The sequence below is a fragment of the Balaenoptera physalus genome (genome assembly GCF_965194825.1).
Source record: "Balaenoptera physalus genome assembly, chromosome: 9".
Lineage (NCBI taxonomy): Eukaryota > Metazoa > Chordata > Mammalia > Artiodactyla > Balaenopteridae > Balaenoptera > Balaenoptera physalus.
In genome coordinates, this window is record NC_138888.1 from 62,208,706 (window position 1) to 62,228,863 (window position 20,158).

The 20,158-nt window shown below is 38.8% G+C and overlaps 2 protein-coding genes across 4 annotated transcripts in view; both read right to left on the reverse strand.

Moving 5' to 3' along the window:
* The window catches only part of FHL5 (four and a half LIM domains 5), a 174,395-nt gene that overhangs the window by 82,649 nt on the left and 71,588 nt on the right, over positions 1-20,158 (reverse strand). The gene's annotated exons all lie outside the window — the stretch shown is intronic.
* The window catches only part of UFL1 (UFM1 specific ligase 1), a 62,769-nt gene that overhangs the window by 30,149 nt on the left and 12,462 nt on the right, over positions 1-20,158 (reverse strand). For all 3 annotated transcript variants that reach the window (XR_014267501.1, XM_082475184.1, XM_082475185.1), the window contains exons 4-6: positions 6,967-7,064; positions 6,311-6,425; positions 4,059-4,189 (exon numbers count right to left, since the gene is read on the reverse strand). Coding sequence is in view for 2 of the 3 variants with exons in the window: in XM_082475184.1 (XP_082331310.1) it covers positions 4,059-4,189; positions 6,311-6,425; positions 6,967-7,064 (344 nt within the window). In the remaining variant the exon portion in view is untranslated. The remainder of the gene's footprint in view (positions 1-4,058; positions 4,190-6,310; positions 6,426-6,966; positions 7,065-20,158) is intronic.

A 20,158-nucleotide genomic window follows, 5' to 3' on the forward strand; every position in this document is an offset into this window, starting at 1 on the left:
ACTCCAATTTTTTTCTTCCCTATTCATTTTAAGCCAATTATACCAGTTCTCTGGTTTAGGTTTAGTCTGTGTTTTTATTCTTATGCATATAACTAAAATACTTTTAAGTTATTCCAACTACTTGATTCTCTCTTGTTGATTATTTAAAATGTTATAAATTTTCCCTATGACAAACCTGGGAGAGCAGAAACAGTTGTCAAAATATGAATTAATACTTAAAACCGCTGTTTGGGGATCTTTGACTAAACTATTATTTTTACCAAATTCCTATATAGATCAATTTGGTTTGTATTAAATTATTTTACCTAAAATTTTCAGTTGAATTATCTAGAGCCCCCCCGAACCACTTAGGTCCAATTACGTGAAGTTTGCTCTCCTCTGTTTATCTTATTACAACCTTCTCATGTTTTTTGTTTTCTGTTCCTTTCTACCTGAACACATTCCTACAAAAATGCGGAGGGCTCCTTGAAGAACTTTATCTTAAAATTGCGGGGTGCATAACTTACTGTGGGTGTTCAATAAAAGTTTAATTGCATTGCACAAAATTTCTAGCTTTTTTTGTACAATGAAACTTAGCTGCTGAATTATTTCAATCTGGAATACAATGTAGCTTAGTATACCTATATATCTCATTTTTCTCACTAATTACTTCCTGCTCTTCTTTCTGGCTACCTATAGTAACAATAAACATAAACCCTTTTTAATCAGAGATGCAGGTCTTCTCTCTGAAGTTAGACCAGAAAAGTGAGTTGGTTCCTTGTATTTAAGAGGCAAATATGAAGATACATTACCTTAAATGGAACTATCTAGAAGCCACACAGCCTAGCAACATCTTTTGTGGCTCAAAATTTGTTTTTGCTCTCATGGTTTGATAATACCTCCATACAGAGAAACTCAGGAAAATATTATTTGCTGAACCAGATGATAACTACACTCACCACAATAACTAGTCAAAGAAAAAGGATAAATATTTGTTAATAGGAAAAATACACTGGTTTTTTTTTTTTTTGACTAAGTGATAAATGTTCAGGGTACAAAAAAGTTACAAAACGGAGTCCCCCTCCATTCCTATCACTCAGCTACTCAGTTCCTCTCCTGGAAAAAACTACTGTTCTTGTGTTAGAAGGGTGATCTGGTGGAAGCTGTCAGAGCCTATGTAAAGAAGACATCCACATAGGGAAGAAAGCTGTAGCAGCAAATGGGAGATCAGTCACATAAAAGGGAATTAATCAAATAAGTAAATACATTAAGGATAATGGGAGCTAGGTTTCTCAAGGACAGAGAAGGGAGTTACAATTATGGAAAAGGAGAAAACTAGAACAAGACTTAGAGTGTTGGAGGTATCAGTGTGAACTCATGGTTCCTGATACACAAAGATACAAAAATATAGATATAAGGGGGGTGTATACAATTGTGTAACGTGTATATCTTAGCTTGTCTGCTGAGAGGGCTTGGGAGCAGGAACAACCAAACAGCAATAAACAATCTAGTGTCCAGATCTTGGTTTCTAAATACTATACTCTACTAAAAGGAACCAGGGCTCCCAGGAGGAATGGCTGATTCCAAGGTTGGAACAGGTAAAGTATGAACTGAGCCTGGAACTTCTTGTTGTGCCAGAAAGAAGTGTTGGAAGAATGATGGGGACATATCAAAAGGACACAGAAGCCAGCTTGAAGGGCCTTCCACTAGCTAAATCAGAGCCAATTTGAAAATCTAAATAATGGTAACAATAGATTATAATTCAATGACTAATATAGAAAACTGTAAGTCCACAGTGATTTAATAAATGAATAAACTGAAAATTTGATGAAAAACAGGGTAACTCACATGATCTCAAACTGCCCTCCCCATAAATACTTAATTATAAAGGGAAACAAGAATCTTTATGAGAAGCCTAGCAGATATCTCCTTATTAAGAAGTCACAATGCACCTCATCAGTAACTGGAAAAATCTGAATTGTATGCCACCTGATAGGGTTCAATGACAAGAAAATATAATCACTTTTGTGATATTCCTGCCAAAGATGCATAACCTGAATATAAGTATGACAAAGTAGCAGAAAGGAAAGACTGAATATTCTACGAAATAACTGGCCTGTGATCTTCAAGTGTCAAGGTCATGAAAGTAAGGGTAAGTGTTCCAGATTGAAAGTGACTAAGGAGACATGACAATTAAATGCACTATGTGATTCTGAACTGGATCCTTTTTGTATAAAGAATATTATTGGAACAACTGGTAAAACAAGAATGGGATCCAAGGACTGGATGGTAGTAATGGATCACGGTATTGTAGTTCTATAGGACGTTGCCCTTGTTTGTAGGAAATACAGACTAAAGTGTGATTATGGGACATCATGTCAGCCACTTTCTCTCAAATGGGACAGAATTAAAAAAAAAAGGTTCTCTTGCAACTTTTCTGTAAGTGTGAGATAAAGAAAGGAAAAAAGAGAGAAAGAAAACTGTTGCATTAGATTGCAAGCTCTCTCTTCTATCCTTTTAGTCTTTTGTTCCACCAGGGCCCTGAATGTATTAGGTGTTCAATGCGTGCTTTTGATTTGTTGAATGACAAAAAGAAATCACTGTGGCTGCCACGAAAAAATGTCCTGAAAGGTAATAGGAGTAGAAGAAGGGGGACTTGTTAGAAAGCTCCTGAAACAGTCAAGGTAAAAAATGGACTGAAGTGGTAAGAATGGTGATGTCAGAGAAGTAAAGATTATGTAAATATTTAAAATATGAATTCAAAAGATGTTGTGTTATGGAAAGGGAGATAAGAGAAAGGATGGCATAAAGGAGGACTCCCAGTTTTCTGGCAAAACCAACCTGATGATGATATTTACTGGTAATGGAAACACCAGTGGAAGAATAAATTCAGAAGAGGTGGAAAGTGGGACAGTAGTGAGTTATTTTAAAAATGCTGAATTTGAGGCACTTGTAATAAAACACTTCAACAGAGATGCTGTACAGATAGTATGAGTCTGAAACTTAGAAGAAAGGTAAAAGCACCTAGGCAGACAGTACAGGACTGAGAAGAAAAGATGGCCTGAAACAAAACTTTCAAGGCTCGTGAAAGGAGGAAGAGCCAGAAAAGGTACAGCCTAATAAGGTACAGCCAAAAGAGGTAAAAAGAAACCAGGAAAGTATAGTGTTAAAAAAAAAAAAAAAAAAAAAAAGAGAGATGAGAACATTTCAAGAAGGAAGCCGTAATTGGGGTTAAATGGTGCTATAAAGTAAAACAAGGACAGGAAATGCCCATTAGATTTAATGATACTGACATCATTGCTATGTAAGTTGTAGAAGCCAGATGGGTGAGTTGAGAAGTTACTGAAGGTAAGAAAACTGAGACAGTAAATGTTGACATCAATTCGAGAAGTTTCACTTTAAGGAAAGGAATAAACAAGATGGTAAAGGGAGTGGAATATGGGGTTGAGAGAGGTTTGACTGTTTTAAAATGGAGAAATCTGGACATTTAAATGCTGGTGGGACCCAAAAACCACTGAGATAAACTAAATGACACAGGAGAAAAGAGAGAATTGAGAATGTAGGTTTTCTTAATTCCACACTGGAGTTTGTTACACAGGCCCCAAACATTAAGTTCAAGTGATTTTGAAAGTAAAATTGTTATTCATTAGAATTCTAGAATGTTTAGTAAAAAAAAAAAGTTCTAAAGTCATCCAGCCCCATCTGCGGCCCAAAGAAGTTAGGTGTGACTGACTTATCTACTCAAGGTCACAAGGTTACTACGTGATAGGGCTATGACCCAAGGACTTCTGACTGCATACTCTTTCCACAATCCCAGGGTGACTTTATATATGATCTGGGTGTTCTGCAGAAGTACATCTGGGGTCATAAGGATGGTGAAGGTAGGCGAGTAAAGGAGATGTGGGTTGGAGAGAGTGTGGCTACATTCTAGGGCTCTGGAATCCCCATTCCTATTTCACAGAAGCTGCCCTCTGTCTATTTAACAAACTAGGGTCCTGAATGAGATTCTGCTTTAAAAAAAAAAAAGCAAACAATAATCAAACAAATGTAAAAATATACATAATTTAAAATATGCTTACCGGGTAATAGCACTGAACAACCCACGGATGCGTGCTTTATGTCTAGCTACAAAAGCTTCAGTAAATATTACTCCTCTGTTATCAAGATCAATGTGTCCGTTAATAATTCTACCTAGTCGCTGAGTTAGTGCCTGAGGGTAAAGATGGATGAAAATTCTTATTAATTTGAAAGAACAAAATTACACATTTACATTTGTACAGTCTTACTAGAGTCATGTTGCATGCTGATGTTGTATTAATCATATGATTGAATAATTTCAGCAAGCATGAATTAACAAGATATATAAGGTAAAATGAAGACTTAGGATCTAGGAAACTTCATAATCTTATGGCAGAGACAAGAATCGAATGAATCAAATAGCTGAATGTTAAAAGGCTCAGCTACTTGCTAAAATAAGGCCTATTTCTATGGTAAAATAAAAGAGATTGATTAACCAATTTTCTAGATATAGGCAGTCTGACACATAGACAGACAAGACATATACATGGGTCTTGGAGAGGATCCTATATGGAGCCTCTAACACTAACAGAGAGAAATAAATGTTATTCCAAGATTCTGCGACCTAGGGAAACATAAGACCTGAACAGTTATCTTCTGTGATGCAAATATTAACAAACTGTGTCCAGAAATCTATACTGACAGACAACCTGATTTCTTGGTAATCTCAAGAGAGTATTTTTCCACAGCTACACTATGACTGGGATCAGGTACATATAAAATGAGCCTGGACATATTTGCCTTCCCAGGACAAGTTAAATCTACTCAAGTCAGCTTGGCTGGTACTTTTATGGTACAGAAAAATGTTTTCCAAACAACTTCTTAATGAGCTTTTAGAATACTGCCTGTGATACTGAGAAAAATTAAAACTGAAAAATATTAAGAAACTATATATATTTCTAAAATGTATCAGTAGCACAATTTTATAAGAAATCATTTGAATCTGTTCTGATACTTTTATTTAAAAGTGTCTAAAAATTTTTTTTTACCTTCTGTGATTTACATATATTTGCCAATTTTATGTTCTGTGATTTACATACATTTGCCGATTTTATCTTCTGCGATTTACATATATTTGCTCAGGAGCTTAGGCTCCTGAAATGCTTTGTAAAACAGATCTATGCCCTAAATGGTATTTTAGATGAAATTAGGAGAAATCACTCAGCTAAAATGAGTGAGTAAATCGGTTGTATTATAAATTAACCTCATGAAATTATGGTTTGGTAAGTTAAAGTATAAAGAGATTTGGCTTTCCCCTTATTTGTTGCAGTAAATACAAAACAAAACCATCATTTATTGAGTACTTCCACTGTGCCAGCCATTTCAGTAGATATATCATGAATATAACCTCATTGAGATCTATGAAAGAGACAATTATTCCCATTTTCAGATATGTAACTGGAAGCACAAAAGACATGAAATAATTTTCCTGACACTGAGTAACTAAGCAGTGGCATAGACAGAATTCAAATCAAGGTCTGTTTAACTCCAAAGCCCATGCACTTTCCACTGTACCAAATGGACTTCTATAATTCGAAAATGTCAAACCACTTTAAGAAAAAAGAAACAACAAACAGGGAACTAGCCTCTATTTTCAGGTAGCATTGTTATTACACTATAAATCAAGATATCTGATTTGAATATTGACACAAGTACCAAAAATTAAGAGAATATAAGTGATTCCTTGGTTCTTCTTCCTGTCACACTGACAGTTTAGAGGAGGAAAAAAGGTGACATCAAAAGATGTTGGTACTACTTACATTTTGGGCAAGAAAATTCTTTGTTGGGAAGGGATGTTCTGTGCACTGCAGGATGTTTAGCATCAGCCTTGACCTTTACCACACAAGATGCCAGTAGCACCCCTTCTAAATTATAGTCTTCATCAGTTATTTCTTAAAATATAACTAGGCAATCAGAACTGATGATACCCTGGTTAAAGTTTCTGTACAGCTGTTATCAGAACATTAAATAAACCTATACGCTTATGGTATACCTGCTACTGCATCAAAGCAGGCCTAGAACTTAAGTTTACTTAAGTTTAGGGTGTCTCTGGGTTCAGGAAGATTACAATCACTTCTAAACAATCTCATCAGAACCATCAATGTTTAAGTATTCCCCAAATATATTGCTAGAACATCAGTAGTCAAACACTTGCAAAAAAACAATTAATGGTAAGAAGGTCTAGTTTCTTCCCATCCATTAAAATTCTTTTATTTATCTGAAAAGACATATTAGAGTATTAAGAAAAAAATACCTGTGTCAGAAAGTTTCCAGGAAGATCATAGGTTTTACACAGTTCGGATATCGTTACCTGACCACTTTCCTGTAATTTATCATTTACCTCTTCTGCTAACCGATCCAAATAGTTCCTAATAGTTTAAAAAAAAAAAGGGAAAAACCCAATTAGGAATAATAATTTTCCTCTATCTATTATGTTTAATTCCTGTTGCAATAAGGTATGCCCCCAAAGTAATGAATATGGTATGTTTAGGTAAACACCATTCATTACTCATATTTGAAAATTATTTTCTTACCAATGTAACTAAATGTAAGGTTAATCAAATAATAAATGCTGAAACTGTTTTCAACAATTAAAATTCTGCAATCATTTTCATTAATATTTTTGGAACAATTCTGCTTTCAGAGTTAAACTCATACAGGAAAGATGATAAAAATTATGTTTTGTGTCACTTTAAAACAATAGAAAAAAATAAAAGTTTATATTATTTCCAAGTACTCCACACAATTAAGCACTTACTTTTTAAGTACAATGATCCTTACAATGAAAATCAGCACTAAAAGAGTTCTAAACAAAATGCTGAAATGGCCACAACTGTTCTAAATTTAGGTATAAATTTACTTACAAAAAAAAAAAGAAAACAAAAAAGTGTTCTTAAATATCGTACTTACTCATCTATCAGTTGTCCCAACACTAGTTGAACATGTTTTTCTGATTTAACAATGTCACCAATTCTGTTTTCAATATGAGTCAGATCCACATTAATCGCCTGGAAAATAAGTACAAATTCTATTAGTGATAAGTTCATACTGTTTAAGTTTGAAATTACATATTTAGAACTTTAAAAAAAAACCTTACTTACCCTTAGGTGAATTTCAAATTGATTTGAAATATTATAAAAAGTCTCAAATAAAAAATTAGAGGCTTGTTGCTTATTTACTTTCACTTCTGAACAAGTACATTTTCACTTGCTAAGAAAGTTCATATTAAGAAGTTACACCATTTCAGGGGTCTTTTCTCCTCCAGAGTCCCTCCTGGAGCCCGGGGAGTCTGGTGGGGCACAACAGGCAAGTCTCAACCCGCCAGAGATCACACAGTGAGGTGGTGAGTCTGTGACCCAAACCGCCCATTGCCTCGGAGCAGTCGCCAGACTGCCGCCCCACAGGCAGCCACTTGGCCCAAGGTTCAACCCAGCCCTGGTTCTCTCGCTCAGGAGAGGCTTTGCAGGCCAGAATTCAGGGGATCAAGCTGGCCCATGCATCTCAGCCCCTGCTGTGGTTCTCAGGCTTGCTAAGATGTCAGCCAAACCTGCTGTCGGCTTCATGAACAAGGCTTCTCGGCAGATCCTGGCTGGTGGTTCTGAGGTAGGAGGTAGATGGGCCCCTGGACTGAACAGCTAGAGTTTGTCAGGCAGAGTAAATTGGAGCTTTGTGTTCCCTAGACACTTCAAGGACAAAGCTAATGGCAGGAGCTGAGCTCTGCCAGAATAAAGAGATAAGATGACCACATCTATCACTCCTGAGGTCAAGGAGACCTCCCTGACTGCACATGTGCAGAAAGACTCCTCGGGGGTCAAAAAGGGAGGGGTGCTACCCCATAATAGGTGCTGTCAATGTCCCATAGGCTGCTGCGCTGGAATCCATCTTGGCAAAAAGATGCACACGCATATGGAGAAGCACCCTGGGTCAGGTCAGAGGTTGGAAACAAAGCAAGATAACTGGCCAGAGAAAAACAAACATCTGGAAAAACTGCCTCCATATAAGTGATTTAAATCACATCTCTGGTGTGCGCCTCGTTAGGGAGGATGCCTGCGCTCTTCTCTGGGTGTGTATTTTTGCTTTGCTCTAAATAAACTGGTTCTTTGTTCTCTCTGCACATACTGTGCTTCCAATAAATCTTGTGCCTGCTTTACAATGTCTCTTTGTGGAATTCTTTCTCCTAAGAAGACAAGGACCAAGGTCCTCTCACCTGCCGACGTCATCTGGTGCCATGACTTGGATTGCTTCCAAGGTAACTGGCAGGTCTTGCTCAACTATGGCTAGAGACCTCTACTTGCACTATCTTCCTTACCTTCTCCTTTGGCCTGCACCTTTCTTTCCTACTTTTCTTACACATAAGGGTCTGTTTTTCACTACATACTTTCACACCCTCCTGGGAGAAGATCTTTTGCTTTTTATTTCTAAACTGCCAACGCTGTCTTTGTCAGGCTGAGTGCACAGGCTCCGTGAGGTCTTATCTTTGTTACAAAAAACACCAGGGCATATGACTGGAAATAACTATGTTTCCCAACTCCAATTCTTCCAAGAGTTCCTCCTTTTACCTCTCAGACCCCCCCCCCCCACCCCTCAAGCTTTGGCAGCCCTTACACTGCTATGGACAGCCTATTGGGCTGGCCAATTCCCAGCAGATCATGTCATAAATTTTACAAATGCTCAATCCCGAGGAGTACATCCCAGTAGGAAATCTTGTTACAGGACATAGGGGAGATCTGATGTCTATAAAGCTTAAGGAAAAACCGGCAACCGCTCTGCACTGGTTCAAATGTCCACCCCAGGTAAGAAGGGAGGGCACCCTGTGCAAGGAACCAAAGTTGACCAGAGATGTCTGGTTAGAAATCAGTGGGGGAGTAGAGGATGCTCCAAAGCCCGTCAGCATTAAGATCGAAAGACATTCAGAGGACACTCTGAATCTCCTCCAGGTGCCTCCTAGTAATGTTTCCAGGATGCTGGACTTCATTTCTAGGAGCACCGTTCTTGGCTGCAGGTTATTCAACATGGGAGGATCTCCTTCTAAACCAAAAAAAGCACCCCTCAGAAACGCTCCCAGGGCACTAAGTTTTTTTTGTTCTTTCTGTCCACTTTTAGTCATAAACACCACGGAAGGTATCCCTGGGACAACAATGTATCAGCCAGTCTGCCTCTGTCATTAAGGCCAATTTGAGCACTCTTTGGTTTAAATTCTAGCTATGAAACTATGAATACAGAAAAAGATGTTGTTTTTATTTTTTTTGACACTGTGTGGCCACAATACTCTTTAGACTCCAGAAAAAACTGGTTAAGATAAAACCCTTTTGAAATTGCAAAACTGGTTCTTTCTGCATATGCAATTAGAGAAAGCTAGCTTGTTAAAATACTTTTTTTCAGAATTCTGACCCTGAGAGAACAAAAATATGCCTAGGAGAAAGCCTGAAGTTAACTCTTCTCATGTCCTTGAGAGACAAACACAGCCCACTTTGCCTGAGACTTCAGCCTTGGGTTAATTAGTAGAACTTCAAGCCAAGGGGAAAAAAAAGCAAAGAAGCATTTTAAACCTCAAGCAGAAACTGTGAGATCTCTGTCTGTCTGGATTTATGTATATCTCAGTATGTGTCTCTGTCTGTGGATAATATTGCTGAGGCTAATTCGTAAATGAACTCTATTTAATTGGCTGAAAGAAAAGTAAGTGCTTACAAATCAAACAATTCTATATACAAGAGAAACTAAGCTAAACAAATTTCAGGTTCACATGATCTGGGAAATATTCAGTATTGAATTGGTATCTGATATTAAAGTTAGTTTAAGTTTATTAATACAGACATGTCTTTAGAGTCATCAGTATTAAGTATAATACCTTTGTTGTACCTAGGTTTACTGAAAGTCATTAAGTTCACACTGTTATCTGTTACAACATTTGTCAACAAGAGAATTAACTTAGTATGGGATAAAAGCTTTTGAGTAAACACTGTGGGAATAATTATGTTCTAGTTTTTCCAGATTTTTGGTACCTTGAAACTTTAGTTTTGCTAAATCAAGTCAAATGATAAAAAGTCATTAAACGTCTAAATCATTTTTAAGATAAAATACTGGAATATTGATCGCTGAACAAATCTAAATTCACCTACTTTTGTCTTCTCGCAAGAGGGAAACTAAAGATGTTTGGGTTTATTAGACACATGTCTTGCACTACATTGATAAAAGAAATTGTGCTTTGGGAAAATGCATGTTTTTAGAGGTTATGGAATATATTGTTTGCTAATCAGGAAATGCCAATATGACAAACAGTTCACAATTGCTTTCTTCTTGGTTTTCACTAGAGGTTAAGGTTTTTAAGGATTAACAAGTATAATACGTAATTAAAGCTACTAAAATGATAAGGGAAGCATTTCAATGTGTGAAGCAAGTAGAATATATGTTGTCAGTGATAGAAGATATGAAGACTGGATTTAGTTCTCTCTCTGTTAAGAGAACAAAGTTTTCTTGGAATGCTGCTTTTGATAACAGACTGTGTGAATTTCTTTGCCTTTAGGTGATTTGTATTTGCTTTTGAAATCTTTTGTTACTTTGGTTGAGTAAGTATTATTTCACAATGATCTATGATTCTATTGGACTAAGTGTTTTAAAACTTTTTGATATTTTTTAACAAACTTCCCAAGTGTCAAATTCTAATTAAAGTTCTTCTGACCTCCAGCTAACTTCAAGGCACTTCAGAGGGCCCCTGAGGCATCTCAGAAAAATATTACACTAACTGGGATTATTTGACAGATTAAATTACAGGAGGAACATTGTCAAATAAAAGGTAACAACGACAGAATCTGTAAAGATCATGACACATGTAGATAAAGTCACTCTGCTTCTACAAAGATTAACCCCTGACTGTCAGACTCTGCCATCCTGATGTCCTTGTAACATGGCAATGGTCTATTCCTAAATCAGGGAATTTAAAATGGGTAAACAATAGCTGTAAATTAAAGTCAGGGCTATGGGAAATCCAAGGTGGCCACCTGGCTTTTCCCAGCTCCCTGGCAAACTCCATTTCTACTTGATGGGTTAAAGCCTTCCCTGGCTGCAGGGCTGATGCCCTCACAATGAAAAGGAAATGGTTAAAGAATGTGTTTTCCACTTGGGGTATACTTTCTTCAACCTCCAGTGATCGAGGCACCCACTTCAACGGACAAATCATACAAGCCTTAACACAAACTTCTTGAAATTATCACTGTAACTATCATCTTCAATCATCAGGCAAGGTCAACAAAACTAATGGAAAAAGTGGACTCAAACAGAACAAAAATTAATTACATGGGATTAAATGAACTGGTAAATATGATTAATTTTTATGACTGACATATTACCGACTTCTAATCTTTGTTTTTCAGATACAGAAAAGCCCTTCTCCTCAAGCTACTTATGGCGTACAACAATTTGGTAATTTACACCTGAGGATAAAATTAAAACATTTTTCTCTTTGCCTGGTCCCTCCAGAAATTGGAGACCCTTGGGTTATGAACAGCCTTATCAGGTAAATAAAAAAGACTGCCTCCTGACATGTACAGGAATCTCAAAATATTTTAGGGACCTCTAGAAGACAGAAATCCACCTAAGCAAAATCTGAGGGCTGGCCTTTGGCATGGCTTTCTTGGCCTTGAGAGGCCTTTTGGGAATTTAGTCTGAGACTCCTTCTGAGGAGTTACAGCAGAGTCAGTATGGAGGAGCCTATGTGGTCAATGGACCAAACTTACTTTGAAAACAAATTGTTCTTGGCTGTGTTTGGTGGAAATGAGGGCAATTTTAGAAAAAGGATTGTTTCACTAAATATTAAATTCTAGTTTTGTTAATTAAGGCCTGTGTCTACTAAGACTCACTTCCCAGATAGTTCCTCACTGTTAACATTATACTGTTACAAAATTTAATTAAATTATTAAAGGGACATTCTAAGTTTCTTTCTGAAGCCTAACTTCATAATCAACCTTTGGATAAAGATCACATACTCCATGATCTACAACCTGAAGATTAACACCAGGCTATGATCATTCAAGCTTAAAGGAACAATTAGACTATACTAAGGATAACCAGCCTAGTAACATTAGGAAATTAAGCTGAATGTCTTATGGACAATGCCAATGTATATAATTTCCCTTAAAGATAAGTGGTACAAAACAGACTAAGACAGACAACTTGAGGATATACTAGGCTGCACCTAATGTAAGTTCTTGACTTAAACCCTTACTTCTGACCTTACTAATACTGCTAGCTATATTATTTTTTATTGCCTGTTTTACAAAATTGTTGTTTCTTACATTACCAAATGTGTGACTGATCTCTGATAAAATGATGATATATAGTCTCATACGAAATCAATGACTGTTAACAGTGTAACTCTAGATATGGGAGGAAGCAACAAGAGGGAATATTTTCCTGGATCATAAGAGACTAGTAAGACAGGTGGTCCAGAGACTTTTGGCTACTGATAACAAGGCCTGGTCCAGTAATAAATAGCACAGTGAGTGACCTGTCAGCAAACTCTTCACCAGACCTGGGAATGAACATGCCTAGCGCCATGGGACAAAATGGTCATAAAATGTCGCCCAAACCATGTTCAAATTTATGATTATAAAGGGCCCTGCCAACTGGAAACTGGCACTCGCCATCTACCTCTACAAGGATTAAATCATGAGCTGCTTCAGCTGCTGACCTTCAATATCCCATGAAAAGAGTTCGGGATGGAAATCAGAAATGAGGCACTCTGTGCTCTGGGAAAAAGTGACAGAACAGGCCTTCAGATAGTTAGATATTTTCAGGTAAGGATTTTTTTGATCCCAAATTCTTGCCTCTTCTCATACCTAGAAAAACACTAAAATCATTAACAGTGACATCTGCTTTGGCTATTAAGGGAAAAATTACAATTAAAAGTCAAAATGAAGGAGCTGTGGTTCAGCCATGCAAGGTAATACTAGCTGACACTACGGGCGTGATTTCAGAAAAGACCTTGTATTGCTGAGAACTTAAGTTTTATGAGCTTATGACTTGACGCCACCAGCTGTTCTCAGGACAATACCAGCTGACAGCTGGTAGCTACAACCTTACATTTTCAAGGTCTCCTTTTGTAACTACTACATTTTTAAATAATAAAATTGCTTTAGATCATACATTAACAGAAAGAAGGGGCATGTGTAGTGACCAATAGCTCCCGTTATTTATGTGTTAATACCACATCAAAGGTTAAAACCTACTTAGATAAAACTAGACAACTGGCTACCTGGCTACAAGTCTCCCCGAAGCACCAGGTCCATATTGGGTCTCAGGTTTATTCTCCTGGGAAAAAAAAATGAGATCTGTTTTGTCTTTTAATGTGCAGGTTGTCAATCCTCCAGCTGCTTCTAACTGGGGCTGTAACACCTACAACAATCACACTGGGTTAATAGAAAAGGACATCAAAAATATATGACCAGGCCAAATGGTTCCATTCTTTGAACAGGATAAGCCAAGCACTGACTCTATCTGGACCAGTATCAAAACTGTTACCAAATGTAACCTGGTTCTTACTCCTGCTTGGGCCTCTGGTTACAATAATTCTTTTACTGATCTTTGGCCCTTGCCTTCTTTTAACCTACTTGTTCAGTTTGTTCTCTCTAGGATGCAACAGTTTCCCAGACAATATGACGGTGATCCAGAGATTCCAGCCATTCCTTGAAACGGATCTTGCCAGAATAATAATAGAAGTCACCCTGGGGCCCCTTAATGAGACCTGGTGAGGGCTCCATGACCCCAACTAGGTAGGGTCTATGAGCCCCTTGCCAGCCTGAAGAATCTATAGAGGAAAGACTGTTGCTGTTCATCCTCCCAATAACGATTTCTTGGGGTTCACGTCTCTCGGGGGGATTTGAGGTAGAAGGTAGACAGGCCCCTGGGCTGAACAGCTAGAGTTTGTCAGGCAGAGTAATTGGAGGTTTGTATGCCCTAGACACTTCAAGGACAAAGTTAATGGCAGGAGCTGAGCTCTGCTGAAGTAAATAGATGACTGCATCTATCACTCCTGAGGTCAAGGAAACCTCCCTGACTGCACATGTGCAGAAAGACTCCTTGGGGGTCAAAAAGGAAGGGGCACTACCGCATAAAAGGTGCTGTCAATCTTCCATAGGCCTCTGTGCTGGAATCCACCTTGGCAAAAAGATGCACACGCATATCAGGAAGGGCCCTGGGTCTGGTCAGAGGTGGGAAACGAAGCGAGATGACTGACCAAAGGAAAACAAAGGCCCTGAAAAACTACCTCCATATAAGTGATTTAAATCACCTCTCTGGTGTGCTCCTCATCAGGGAGAACGTCCACACTCTTCTCTGGGCATGTATTTCTGCTTTGCTCTAAATAAACTGCTTCTTTCTTCTCTTTGCACATACTGTGCTTCTGATAAATTCTGTGCCTGCTTTACAGTGGAATTCTTTCTCCAAAGAAGACAAGGACCAAGGTCCTCTAACCTAACGACATCAGTTTTGCTCATTTTTGGAAGGCAGGAAAACAAGGTGGTGGAGTTGAAGGACGTGAGCTCACCTCCTCTCAAGAAAACACCAAAATCACAACTAACTGCTGAACGACTATCAACAAAAAAGACTGGAACCTATCAAAAAGGATATTCCACATCCAAAGACAAAGGAGGAGCCACAAGGAGATGACAGGAGGGGCGCTTTCTCAATATAATCAAACCCCGTACCCGCCAGGTGGATAATCCACAAACTGGATCCTCTGTTACAGAGTTTCTCCCACAGAAGTGAGAGTTCTGATCACCACGTCAGGCTCCCCAGCCTAGGGGTCTGGCATCGGCAGGAAGAGCCCCCAGAGCATTTGGCTTTGAAGGCCAGTGGGCTTGCGTGCAGGAGCTCCACAGGACTAGAGGAAATAGAGACTCCACACTTGGAAGGCACACACAAGGTTTCATATGCACTGAGACCCAGAGCAAAGCAGTGACTCCACAGTAGCCTGGGCCAGACCTACCTGAGGGTCCTGGAGGGTCTCCTAGGAAGGTGGGGGTCTGCTGTGGCCCACTGCGGAGGCAAGGACACTGGTGGCAGAGGCCCCAGGGAATACTCCTCCACGTGAGTTCTTTGGAGGTTGCCATTTTGGCACCAAGATCTGGCCCCACCCAACAGCCTGCAGGCTCCAGTGTTGGGACACCTCAGGCCAAACAACCAACAGGGTGGGACCACACCCCATCCATCAACAGAAAGGCTACCTAACGTTGTCCTGAGCCCACAACCACCTCTAGACACACCCCTTGACATGGCCCTGTCCAGCAGAGGGGCAGGACCCAGCTCCACCCACCAGGGGGCAGGACCCAGTCCCTCCCACCAGGAAGACTGCACAAGCCCCTGAACCAACCTCACCCACCAGGAGGCAAACACCAGAAGCAAGGAGAACTACAATCCTGAAGCCTGTGGAATGGAAACCTCAAACACAGAAAGTTAAATAAAATGACATGGCAGAGAAATATGTTCCAGATAAAGGAATAAGATAAAGCCCCAGAAGGACAACTAAGTGAAGTGGAAATGGGCAATCTGCCTGAAAAAGAATTCAGAATAATGATAGCAAAGATGATCCAAGATCTTGGAAAAAGAATGAAGGCACAGACTGAGAAGATACAAGAAATGTTAAACAAGAGCTAGAAGATTTAAAGAACAAACAGAGATGAACAATACAATAAATGTGATGAAGAATACACTAGAAGGAATCAACAGCAGAATAAATGAGGCAGAAGAACACATAAGAGAGCTGGAAGACAGATTGGTGGAAAACACTGCCGCGGAACAGAATAAAGAAAAAAGAATGAAAAGAAATGAGGACAACCTAAGACACCTCTGGGACAACGTTAAATGTGCCAACATTCACATTATAGGGGTCCCAGAAGGAGGAGAGAAAGGGCATGAGAAAATATTTGAAGCGGTAACAGCCGAAAACTTCCCTAACACGAGAAAGGAAACACTCACTCAAGACCAGGAAGCAGAGTTCCTTACAGGATAAACCCAAGGAGGAACAAACCAAGACACATACTTATCAAACTGACAAAAATCAAAGACAAAGAGAAAGTATTAAAAGAAACAAGGGAAAAGAAACAAATAACATACAAGGGAATCCCCATAAGGATATCAGCTGATTTTTCAGCAGTAACTATGCAAGACAGAAGGGAGTACCACAATATATTTAAAGTGATGAAAGGGAAAAATCCTCCAAGCAGGAATACTCTACCCAGCAAGGCTCTCATTCAGATTCGATGGAGAAATCAAGCTTTACAGACAAGCAAAAGCTAAGCAAATTCACCAGACCAGCTTTGCAACCAATGCTAAAGGAACTTCTCTAGGTGGAAAGAGAAATCCAGAACTAGAAACAAGAAAACTAAGAATGGAAAAGCTCACCAGCAAAGGCAAACATACAGTAAAGGTAGGAAATCATCCACACACAAATATGATATCAAAACCAGCAATCTTGAGAAAAAGAGAGTACAAATGCAGGACATTGGAAATGCATTTGAAATTAAAACACCAGCAACTTAAAACAATCTTGTATATATAAACACTGCTGTATCAAAACCTCATGGTAACAGCAAACCAAAAATCTACGATACACACTCAAAAAAGAGAAAGCAATCCAAATACAACACTAAAGATAGTCATCAAATCACAAGAGAACAGAAGAGGAAGGGAAGAAAAGAGACCTACAAAAACAAATCCAAAACAATTAACAAAATGGCAATAAGAACATACATATCAATAATTACCTTAAATGTGAATGGATTAAATGATCCAACCAAAAGATTGGTTGAATGAGTACAAAAACAAGACCCATATATATGCTGTCTACAAGAGACCCACTTCAGAGCTACGGACACATAGAGACTGAAAGTGAGGGGATGGAAAAAGGTATGCCATGCAAATGGAAATCAAAAGAGAGCTGGAGTAGCAATACTCACATGAGACAAAAGAGACTTTAAAATAAAGAATGTTATAAGAGACACAGAAGGACACTACATAATGATCACAGGATTAATCTAAAAAGAAAATACAACAATTATAAATATATATGCACACAACACAAGAGCACCTCAACATAAAAGGCAAATGCTAACAGACAAAAAAGGAGAAATCAACAGTAACACAATGAAAGTGGGGGACTTTAACACCCCACTTACATAAATGGACAGATTACCCAGACAGAAAATCAATAAGGAAACACAGGCCTTAAATGACACAGAGCCGATGGACTTAATTGATATCTATAGGACATGCCACCCAAAAGCAGCAGATTACACTTTCTTCTCAAGTGCACATGGAACATTCTCCAGGATAGATCAAAACGTGGGCCACAAATCAAGCCTCAGTAAATTGAAGAAAACCGAAATCATATCACGCATCTTTTCCAACCACAATGCTATGAGATTAGAAATCCATTACAGGAAAAACCTATAATAAACAAAAACACATAGAGGCTAAACAATATGTTACTAAACAACCAATGGATCACTGAAGAAATCAAAGAGGAAATCAAAAAATACCTAGAGACAAATGAAAATGAAAACACAACAATCCAAAACCTATGGGACACCGCAAGGGCAGTTCTAAGAGGGAAGTTTATAGCAATACATTCTTACCTCAGGAAACAAGAAAAATCTCAAATAAACAACCTAACCTTACACCTAAAGCAACTAGAAAAAGGACAAACAAAACCTATAGTAGAAGGAAAGAAATCATAAAGATCAAAGCAGAAATAAATGAAATAGAGATGAAGAAAACAATAGCAAAGAACAATGAAACTAAAACCTGGTTCTTTGAAAAGATAAACAAAATTGATAAGCCTTTAGCTAGACTCATCAAGAAAAAAAGGGAGAAGGCTCAAATCAATAAAATTAGAAATGAAAAAGGAGAAGTTACAACAGACATCACAGAAATATGAAGGATTGTGAGAGACTACTACAAGCAACTATATGTCAATAAAATGGACAACATAGAAGAAATGGACAAATTTTTGGAAAGGTACAATCTTTCAAGACTGAACCAGGAAGAAACAGAAAATATGAACAGACCACTCACAAGTACTGAAGTTGAAACTGTGATTCAAAAATTTCCAACAAACAGAAGTCCAGGACCAGATGGCTTCACAGGCAAATTCTATCAAACATTTAGAGAAGAGTCAACACCTATCCTTCTGAAACTCTTCCAAAAAACTGCAGAGGAAGGAACACTCCCAAACTCATTCTGTGAGGCCACCTTCACCCTGATACCAAAACCAGACAAAGATATCACAAAAAAAGAAAATTACAGGCCAATATCATTGATGAACATAGACACACACAAAAGTCCTCAACAAAATACTAGCAAACGAATCCAACAACACATTAGAAGGATCATACACCACAATCAAGTGGGATTTATCCCAGGGATGCAAGAATTTTTAAATATGCGCAAATCAATCAGTGTGATACACCACATCACAAAACTGAAGAATAAAAACCATATGATAATCTCAATAGATGCAGAAAAAGTTTCTGAAAAAATCCAACACCCATTTATGATAAAAACTCTCCAGAAAGTTGGGCATAGAGGGAACACACCTTAACATAATAAAGGCCATATATATGACAAACCTACAGCTAGCATCATACTCAATGGGGAAAAGCTGAAAGCATTTCCTCTGAGATCAGAAACAACATAAGGATGTCCACTCTCGCCACTTTTATTCAACATAGTTTTGGAAGTCCTAGCCATGGCAACCAGAGGAAAAAAAGAAATAAAAGGAATCCAAATTGGAAAGGAAGTAAAACTGTCACTGTACACGATGACATGACACTATACACAGAAAATCCTAAAGATGCTACCAGATAAGTAAAACTCATCAAGGAAATTGGTAAAGTTGCAGATACAAAATTAACATACAGAAATCTCTTGTTTTTCTATACACTGACAACGAAAGATCAGAACGAAAAATTAAGGATACAACCCCATTTACCACTGCATCAAAAAGAATAAAATACCTAGGAATAAACCTACCTAAGGAGGCAAAAGACCCGTACTCTGAAAACTGTAAGACACTGATGAAAGAAACCAAAGATGACGCAAACAGATGGAAATATATATCATGCTCTTGGATTGGAAGAATCAGTATCATCAAAATGACTATACTACCCAAGGCAATCTACAAATTCAATGCAATTCCTATCAAATTACCAATGGCATTTTTCACAAAACTAGAACAAAAAGTTTTAAAATTTGTATGGAAATACAAAAGACTCCGAACGGCCAAAGCAATAGAGAGAAAGAAAAACAGAGCTGGAGGCATCAGGCAACCTGACTTCAGACTACACTACAGGTTACAGTCATCAAAACAGTATGGCAAGAGAGGAACCAAGATGGCGGAGTAGAAGGATGTGCTCTCACTCCCTCTTGCGAGACCACCAGAATCACAACTAGCTGCTGGACAATCATCGACAGGAAGACACTGGAACTCACCAAAAAAGATACCCCACATCCAAAGACAAAGGAGAAGCCACAATGAGACGATAGGAGGGGCGCAATCACAGTAAAATCAAATCCCATAACTGGTGGGTGGGTGACTCACAGACTGGCGAACACTTATACCACAGAAGTCCACCCACTGGAATGAAGGTTCTGAGCCCCATGTCAGGCTTCCCAACCTGGGGGTCCAGCAACGGGAGGAGGAATTCATAGAGAATCAGACTTTGAAGCCTAGTGGGAATTGATTGCAGGACTTCGACAGGACTGGGGGAAACAGAGACCCCACTCTTGGAGGGCACACACAAAATAGTGTGTGCATCGGGACCCAGGGGAAGGACCAGTGACCCCGGGGGAGACTGAACCAGACCTACCTGCTAGTGTTGGAAGGTCTCCTGCAGAGGCAGGGGTGGCTGTGTTTCACCGTGGGGACAAGGACAATGGCAGCAGAAGTTCTGGGAAGTACTCCTTGGCGTGAGCCCTCCCAGAGTCTGCCATTAGCCCCACCACAGAGCCCGTAGGCTCCAGTGTTGGGCTGCCTCAGGCAAAACAACCAACAGGGAGTGAACCCAGCCCCACCCATCAACAGTCAAGTGGATTAAAGTTTTACTGAGCT